An 8,335-nucleotide genomic window follows, 5' to 3' on the forward strand; every position below is an offset into this window, starting at 1 on the left:
GCAGAAGCAGCACCCCCCGCACCCCGTGTCTGTGTTGTGTCTCTCCGCCCAGAACACCAGCTCTGGGAGGAAAGGGACTAGGTAATCAAGTGTCCACGACAAAGCGATCCTGGGTCTCCCTAAGAAACTTCAAAGAAGCTGGTGCGGCAGAGGGGAGCGAAGTATCAGGCAGAGGGTGGAATGTCATGGGGAGCGAGTTTAGCGACAAGTCTCAAGCTTTGGTCGTGGTGTAGGGACGGTTAGGCTCTGTCCTAAGTGTGGGAAGAACCCCCTCGTGCTGGGAGCTGGCCCGGGCGCCAGGCCGCAGTGGGGAGGGATAGCGGAGGGCCGGGGTGTGCGCAGAGGCGGCAGCTGGAGAAAGCAGAGTGGCTGGGGACACAGTCGTCCTAGTGTCCCAGTGTCCCAGCCTTTCTGTGCTGGCCGTGTCTGTCACGAGGGTGGGACTATGTGGCAGGCTTCTCAGGCGAGGGCCTCCTGAAGCTCGGCAGGCAGCTTTGGGAGGAACTCCGGCCCCTCCAGCGAGCACCTGCTGCATGAACACAGCTTCAGCCGCCCAGCGCTGGCCCCTGGTTCAGGGTCACAGACCAGAGCCCACCCCCAAAGATCTACCTGCAAAGCCAGTTGACCTTGAGTCTTTCTAGGCTCACACTTAATCCACCCCTGACTCCCGTTTGATGCTCACGGCCCTGTGGGGTGGGGACCACCAGCACCCTCATTGACAGCCGGCCCTGCAGACTTCCCTCCAGCAGTGTGTCCAAGGCCGGCGCGGGGTCAGGATCGCCACGGGCCCCGCCCCTCCGAAGCCCCGTTTTCCCCGTGCACCGCCGGCGAGCCCCCGCGCCATGCCGCCGGCCAGTCGCTGCCAGGCATACTCCGGGGAGCCGCGGGAGGCTGGGGACCCAGCATCTGACCGCGGAGGTTTGCCGGCCTCCCCCGGGACGTCTGCGGGGCGGAGACCACGACCGTGTGCTCCGCCTGCGGCCCGCCCGCTGTGGTGGCAGTCCGGGGGCGACACGTCCTGGGAGCGCCGGACGGAAGCGCTGCTGGGACTGACACGTGGATTTGGGCGGCGCTGCCCGCGTGGGCCGGCGGGGCGGGAGCCGGCCCCGTACTCACTGCGCCGCGGCCGTCCGTGCCTGATGCCGCTGCCGGAGCCAGCTCGCAGGGACTCGGCAGAGGACGCCCAGTGGTCCAGGTCGGTGGTGCGGCGCGAGGCGGGTGGGGAGGGAGCAGTGCGTCCTGCTCGGAGATATCCCGCTGCCCGGCCCCCTGCGCTCTGCCTGGGGTCAGCCCCTGCCCTGGGAGGAAGGAGCGCACAGGTACCCCAACCTCGGACCGCCTCCCTTCCATCCAGCCCCAGGGCCCCAGGCGTGCCCCCAGCCCTCCCCAGGGGCCCAGGAGTAATGCAGGCAGCGTGTGCAGGCCAAGCAGCGGCCTGGGAGGCCTTCCCCAGTGGGGGCCACCCACCTGGACACGAAGAGGGATGGCTCCCGGGCACGGCCTCACGCCCTGGAACTGGCCCTGCCAGGAGCATCACACCTGTGACCACACCTGAGGGCCCTGAGGAACAGTCCAGGGTCACCTGGCAGGGCAGTCATGGGCCTGTGAGGGCAGCACATACCGGAGTCTGTGGCCGGGTGGCTGACTCCTGCCATCATGTGTCGTGTGTGATGTGGATAAGGGCCCAGTGGGGGAGGAAAGGCCCAGGCAGGTCACCCACCCGTTTCATATCTGTCTGCACTATCCGCTGCCGCGGGCAGATAGCAACCAGGAACCAGGTGGGGTCCCCAGGGGAGCCCCCAGGCCACTGAGGCTCAGCCCTGGCTCTGGTTCCGTGGCCTGACGCCAAGCCAGCCGGATCCCAGGCCCAAAGTCAGGCCCTGCGATTCCAGGGCCAGCCTGCCCCCAGCTTTGAGTTCTCAGGGACTTCCCCCTACTTCCTGCAAGATGATGGAATCTTCCTACGTTTGCCCCCCACCAGCACAGGGGGGCAGGAAGGCCCTAAGGGACAGCCCCCCAGTGTTGGGTCAAAACGAAGGCAGAGCTAGTGGGGAAGATGGAGAGAGGCTGATGTTCAAAAGAAGCCAGAAGGAGACAGGGCACCGCGAGCAGAGGGGGGACGGGCTGGCCGAGGTGAGCGCTCGGAAGCCCCAGTGATGCCCTATGTCCCGGGGTTAGCTGAGTGCCGAGTGACGGGGTGTGCGCGCCCAGAGACAGCCCCGGGGCCTTCCTCCGACTCCCTCCCTCCCTCCCCACGCTGCTGGCTACCTAGGGCCATAGAGCACTCTGCAAACTCTCCAAAACTCTCCTCTCGGGTGACTAATGACAGTTTGCTGAACTGGCTCTGCCTGGCTCTGCCTTAACTACTCCCCCGCCGCCCCCCTCCACGTGGTGTAGAAAGGTGCTGTGCTCGCGCCCAGGACTGTGGTGGCAGGGCCCCAGGAGCCCTGGAGGGGGCTGTGGGGTCCTGGGTGGAGTCGAGCTGTCACACCTGAATAGACAGTGACAGTGGCAGTAAGTACTGCAGGCTCGGCTGGCCCAGGGCATGGGCTGCCACGTGTGTGCTCGCGGCAGCCCAGGAGGCCTGGCCACTCTCCAGCAGCATTACAGGGGCAGGGGTGACCAGCAGCCTTGGACCCACACGTCCTCTCCAGCTTGCTGCCCTCCTAGCCTATGGCATCCGCAGGGCGCTCCCTGGAGAGCTGTGTGGGGCAGGGTACTGGAGGCCCCACAGCACCACTGAGCTAAATCAAGAAGCCACGTGACCACATGTTTGCTCAGCCATGGATGCTTCTCATGCACCCCAGCCGTTTGCAGGAAGCAGAAGTTTCTAGGAGCTTCACAGGAAGCATCCTAGCTGTGGGCACAGGCCGCAGCTCAGGGCTGAGGTGAGCGGGGTGAAGCCCCTCCAGCCTTCCTAACCAGCCCTCCAGTGGAGGACCTGGGGCCGGTGTCCTAATCAGCTGACTGCAGCTGGGTCCCTCCTCCAGCCAAACTTCCTTGTTCTCTGTCCCCAGCAGCTGTGGAAGACAACCCTTTGCCCACCTAGCTGGCAGCACTCGCTAGCTCAGGGACGGGGCTGTGGGGCCTCCAGTACCCTGCCCCACACAGCTCTCCAGGGAGCGCCCTGGCAGGGGCCTTAGGCTCAGAGCCGACCCACTGCCCGGAAGCTGACATGCCTTTCTGGACCTCCTGTGGCCGTACGGAGGCCAGGGGCAGCACCGCATTCCCGTACCTGGCCGACCTTCCGGAGCCGCCAGTGTCTGCCATCTCTAATGGGACTTTCCACCCAGAGAGCAAACAGAAAGTGTCAGGGCCGCCCAGGTGCACCTGCGGGAGGAGTGGGTGTGCTGGGGGTGCGGTCCCGCAGGTGACCCTTCGGTGCTTTCTAGAGGCACAGCTGTTCGTGGGGGGTAAGAGCCTGGGGCCCAGGCCCTGTACTCTCCTCATGCAGCAGGCAGTGAGAACAGCACCGGGCACACGCGTGCATGCACAGGCTCCGCGTGGGGCGCAGGGAAACGCGGGCCCCAGCGTGGGCGTCTGGGGGCCGCGGCAGTGCTGTGGAGCGGGCACGGTGGGCGCCCTGCTGGCCCCGTGCATCCGGGAGGGGGGCGGTTTGGCCAGCAGGGCCCTGCTTCCCTGGTAAGCCCACTGGGAGCATCTGCCCGGAGGAGTGACGTCCTCGATGTCCCCGACAGGCCCGCAGCTCCTCAGATGGAAGTGGGCGCGGAGAGCGGGCTGTGCGGGGTGCTGGGCGGCAAGCTTTGTCGAGCCCCAGGGTTTGCCTGGGGGAGAAGTCGGGGCATCGCCTCCATGGTCCGCTGGAACCCCAGAGGAGCCCGCAGCAGCCTCAGTCCCTGGGGCCTGGGCCGCATGTCACAGATGCGGACGGGCACTGAGCCCCACCCAGGGCTCAAGGAACCTGCAGATGCCTGGTCCGCCCCTGCCGCCTGGTCCTGTAAAGACCTGAGGGACACCTGGGGAGCCGCCCAGGGGCCCACCCCCTCCACCTTGGCCTCTCGAGCAGGGGAGGCCGAAGGTACCTGCTCTGTCTGCCACCACGCTGCTGCTCCCTTTGTCCCGGCTTCTGATTTTCCTGTAGTATCTTAAGAACCAGGAAGTGGGCTGGAGGCCTGATGGGAGGGTCCCTTCCCTCGCGGTCACTGAGGGGTCACTGGGCAGTTTCCAAGCGCAGCATCTTCACCAGCCTCAACGGAGGCAAGGCCAAGCGTCCGGCGCCTGGAATTATGGGAACTGTGGCTATTTTGGGCACAAGGCCCTTTTTTTCACTGGACATAGGAAGTTCCGATATGCAAAGCAGATAGCAGCAGAGGGTGCCCTGGGGCCCTACCCGTGGCACCCCCTCTGAGCTTGAAATCCAAGGTCCAGTGCAACCTTTGTGCTGCGCGCACGGGGAAACCGAGGCCCAGGGAAGGGACAGGGTCCAGACGGCACTCGAGCCTCTTCCTGGGAGCTGCTCAGTGAGACCACTGTCCAGCGAGAGCTGGGCACACTCGGCCACTGCTTCCCAGGCTCCGGACGGGCCCGGCCTGCCAGCACGGGTCTGTTTGGGGACAGTAGGCCGGCTGTTCAGAGCTTGGACTCATTCACCCCAAAAGCCTCGAGCGATGGTCTCGAACCTTGAGCTAGCTGTCTCTGCTGGCAGGTGCAGGACCTGCGGCCTCTGTGGGGGCAGCAGCGGAGGGGGTGTGAGCCCACGGCAGGCCTGGAATGCTGGGGCCGCGTCCTCCTGCGTTGGTCCCTGCTTTGTGGAAATTGCGCTGTGGTCTGCGAAGGGGACCCACGTGGACATGCGGCCGGAGGAACAAGGCGCTGCTGCCCTGCTCCATCCTGACCACTCATGTCAGGGCTGCTGTTTGCTGGCCTGTGCAGGAGGCAGACGTCACGGGGATGTCTTCATTGAAGACACAGGCTCAAGGAGGCCAGGCGACTTGGTCCCACGTCCCCCCAGACCTGTCCACAGCACGGGCTAGCCGTGGCCACTGCAGTTGTCCGAGGGTGGCAGAGGGCTGTGGACGGAGGGCCGTGGATGGTGGGCACGGAGCCACACCAGGCCATGGAGACAGCTGCTGCCGCTGCTGGCCCTTCTCCTTGCAAGGCAGGCCCTGTTCCAGGCGGGTTCTGCCCTCGAGATTCTGAGCACATCTGATCACAGCCGCTCATCAGGTTCCTGGCGTATGCGATGCCCGCCGGCTTCAGGCCGGTCGGCAGTGGCTTCGGGCACGATGTCACCCCAGGGCCTCAAAGGTCCGTCCTCCCCAGGGACATGTCCAGGCCAGGGCTCCAGCCCTCCAGTGGCCCTCCCGGCCTCTCCCCAGACTGTCCACCCCAGTTGCTCTTGCAGCCTGAGCCTAGAGAGCCACCCCACCCCCTGCTGCCGCCCACGCAAGCGGCGGCTCAGGCTCCACGCTCGCCCCCTCGTTTGTAAGAAGCACGCTTCGTCTTTGGGAACAGATCTGGGTTTACAGGGGTGCTGCAGGGGCAGCACAGTGTCTCCGTCCCCTCCAAACCCTGCCCCCCAGTCACATCGAGATGGGCGTGCTTGTGTTTGTCACCGGCAGTGAGCCGATCTTGACACAGGATTGCAAAACGGAGTCCACAGGGCATTCGGCTTTCTGCGCCTTCTCTCTGATGTCCCCGGCATCTCCCGGCTGTGGCTCTTCCTGACTGCCCTCGGTTTCGGTGACCGATAGTCGAGGAGCGCTGGCCAGGGGTGCCATGGACAGTGTCTCTGTGGACACTTGTCTGGTGACCTTCCCAGCACCAGGGCCGCCTCGCCCCAGCTCAGGACCCTCCAGGGGGCCCCACAGCACTGTGTCCCTCGCTGACCGCCCAGCTCTGCCTGCCCAAGGCCCTCCTCTGGGCAGGCTCAGCTTTCCCAGGGGCCCTGCAGGGGCCGGCCATCCTGCTCCCACTGCGGGAGGGCCCTACCCCAGCCGAGGGGCCCTTCCCCTCCGCCTCAGCGGGGGTCCTCTTGCCCAGCCTGCGCCCCCTCAGCAGGGTCCTGGCTGTCGGCTCCCACTGGCTGTCATCCTGGGCCCTCTGGGTCCATGGCCATGGGGGTTTGTGTAACCCACCCTGTAGCCAGCCACGCAGGCTGCTCCCAACCTCTGCTGTTAGGGCGACATCTCCAGAGTCTGCCGTGGAGGGGCATTTAGACGTTCGAGAGGTGGCTACGTCCTGCTTTCGACGTGCACGGAGGGGGTCTCTGCCTCTCCCAGGCCTCACCCCCACACCCCCCACCGCCACAGGCCCGAGTGCCAGGCATGGACGGCGACGCTGCTGCTGGGCACGTGCCTGCTGTACTGCACCCGCGTCAGCATGCCCGTGTGCGCCGTCTCCATGAGCCAGGACTTCGGCTGGAACAAGAAGGAGGCCGGCATCGCTCTCAGCAGCTTCTTCTGGGGCTACTGCCTGACCCAGGTTGCGGGAGGCCACCTGGGGGACCGGTAACGCCCTGCTGCCAAGCCCGGCTGCTGCTACTCCCAGGGGAGGGGGCTCCAGGGCATTAACTTGGGGAGAGGCCCTGCCCGGGGGTGGGGGATGGGCCCTGGGGGACTGGAGGCCCATGAGGGGGGCGGCACACAGCTCCCCTCAGGGACTCAGCGCCCTGCTGAGGGCTCCGGGGCTGTGGGCACAGAGGGGCCACGCTGGGCCCTGCTCTGTCGCCTTGGCCCTGATGCAGAGGGCTGCTCCAGGATGGATGGCACGGGCCCCTGCTATGCCCGGTGGCTCAGCCCGGTCACCGCCCGGTCACCGTCTTCTTGTCGCCCCTTCAGGGTCGGGGGTGAGAAGATCATCCTGCTTTCGGCCACGGCCTGGGGCGTCATCACCACGGCCACCCCACTGCTCACGCACCTGGGCGGCGCCCACCTGGTCTTCATGACCTTCTCACGCATCCTCACGGGCTTGCTCCAAGGTAGGGCGCCGCAGCCGAGAGCGAGTGTGTGTGCGTGCACGCGTGTGCTGGCCTGTGCGTGTTCGTGCCGGGGGGCACTGAGCAGGCGTGCGCTGGTGCGAGCTCCCCGTGTGGTGTGCCTCACACCGCCTTGTCGAGCAGGTGCGTCACCGCCTCAGCGCCGTGGCTGAGAAGGCCCCAGGACCCTCCAGCCTGGCCCGGGCAGTGCAGGGCGGTCCCCAGGGGCAGTCCCCAGGGGCTGTCCCCACGGACAGCTGCCTGCCTGGCGCCTTCCCCGGGCCGCCGGGTGTATGGCCATGCCTTAGGATCTGACCGCTTTCCGTTTCTAGAAACACTTTACAGCCTGGCACGTTTGAACGTCAGGCGTCTCCCGTGCCCTAAAGGCTCCTCTGGGGACCTGGGCAGCAGCCAGGTTGCCGTGTGCTAACCATCAGTGTCTCCAGGCTGATGGGCACGGTGGGGACCCCAGGTTTCCCAAGACCTCTGGCTCCCACGCTCCGGGGCATTAAACTTCTGGAGGGCCCCCAGAGATGCCGGTGGTCCAGCCGAGTGGGTGGCAGGGGGTGCACAGCCCCCCCTTCCCGAGGGAAAGGGTAGTCCCTGAGCTCCTGCCACACCAGCAGCGTCGACAGCACGGGAGCCGTCCAAGCGTGTGGGCTCTGGGCCCTTCCTCGCTACATCTCCCCACCTGCTTCAGACCAGGCCCTGCTGTCCCTCAGATCCTGGGGCGCAGCCCCCGAGACCCAGGTCCCCTGGGATTTACCTGTGCCTTCTTTCTGACCAGCCCCACCGGTCCGGGCCCTGCATGGTCTTGGTGGTCCAGAGCAGGTTCCTGGGCCCCTGGGAACCCACCGCATGTGCCCCTCACGTGGCCCAGAGCTAGTGCTCTATCCTGTGGGCACAGGTCCCAGGGCTGGGCCGTAGGGCACCCACGTGGGGCCCTCGACTCGGGCTGTTTCTCTCTGTCCCCCTGGGGGTATGGGGAGTTCCCTGTGCGGCCGGGCTGTGGCCCATGCAGGAGACAGACCAGGGCTCAGGGCAGCTGTCACCCTGGGTGACCGGCACTCAGCATGGATAGGGGAAGGCAGCCCCTGTTTCTCAGCCCACACCCAGAGCTTTTGGAAAATAACACAGTGTAACGGGCAGGAGCTGCCGTTTCGATGCAGTTTTCTGAAATGAGATTTTGAAATAATTATGGATTCACAGGAAGTAGCGAAGACACATACAGGAAGGTCCCACGCGCCCTCCCCTGCCTGCCCGTGGCACTCTAGGACCCAGCAGTGAGGTTCTGCTGGGCCGTTCAGGTCTCACTGGTTCTATGTGGGCTGTGTGTGTGAGTGTGAGTGTGTGACGGCAGGGGCTAGTGTGACAGCATGTGCGTGTGTGACCGCGTGT

The 8,335-nt window shown here is 65.8% G+C and overlaps 1 protein-coding gene across 1 annotated transcript in view; it reads left to right on the plus strand.

Annotated features, from left to right (window-relative positions):
• Positions 1-38: 38 nt before the first annotated feature.
• The window catches only part of SLC17A9 (solute carrier family 17 member 9), a 15,121-nt gene continuing 6,824 nt past the window's right edge, over positions 39-8,335 (plus strand). The window contains exons 1-3 of the mRNA XM_039864915.1: positions 39-1,195; positions 6,273-6,470; positions 6,801-7,107. Coding sequence (XP_039720849.1) covers positions 843-1,195; positions 6,273-6,470; positions 6,801-7,107 — 858 coding nt within the window. The 5' untranslated portion in view covers positions 39-842. The remainder of the gene's footprint in view (positions 1,196-6,272; positions 6,471-6,800; positions 7,108-8,335) is intronic.

The sequence above is a fragment of the Pteropus medius genome, unplaced genomic scaffold, assembly GCF_902729225.1.
Source record: "Pteropus medius unplaced genomic scaffold, Ma_sr-lr_union100, whole genome shotgun sequence".
Lineage (NCBI taxonomy): Eukaryota > Metazoa > Chordata > Mammalia > Chiroptera > Pteropodidae > Pteropus > Pteropus medius.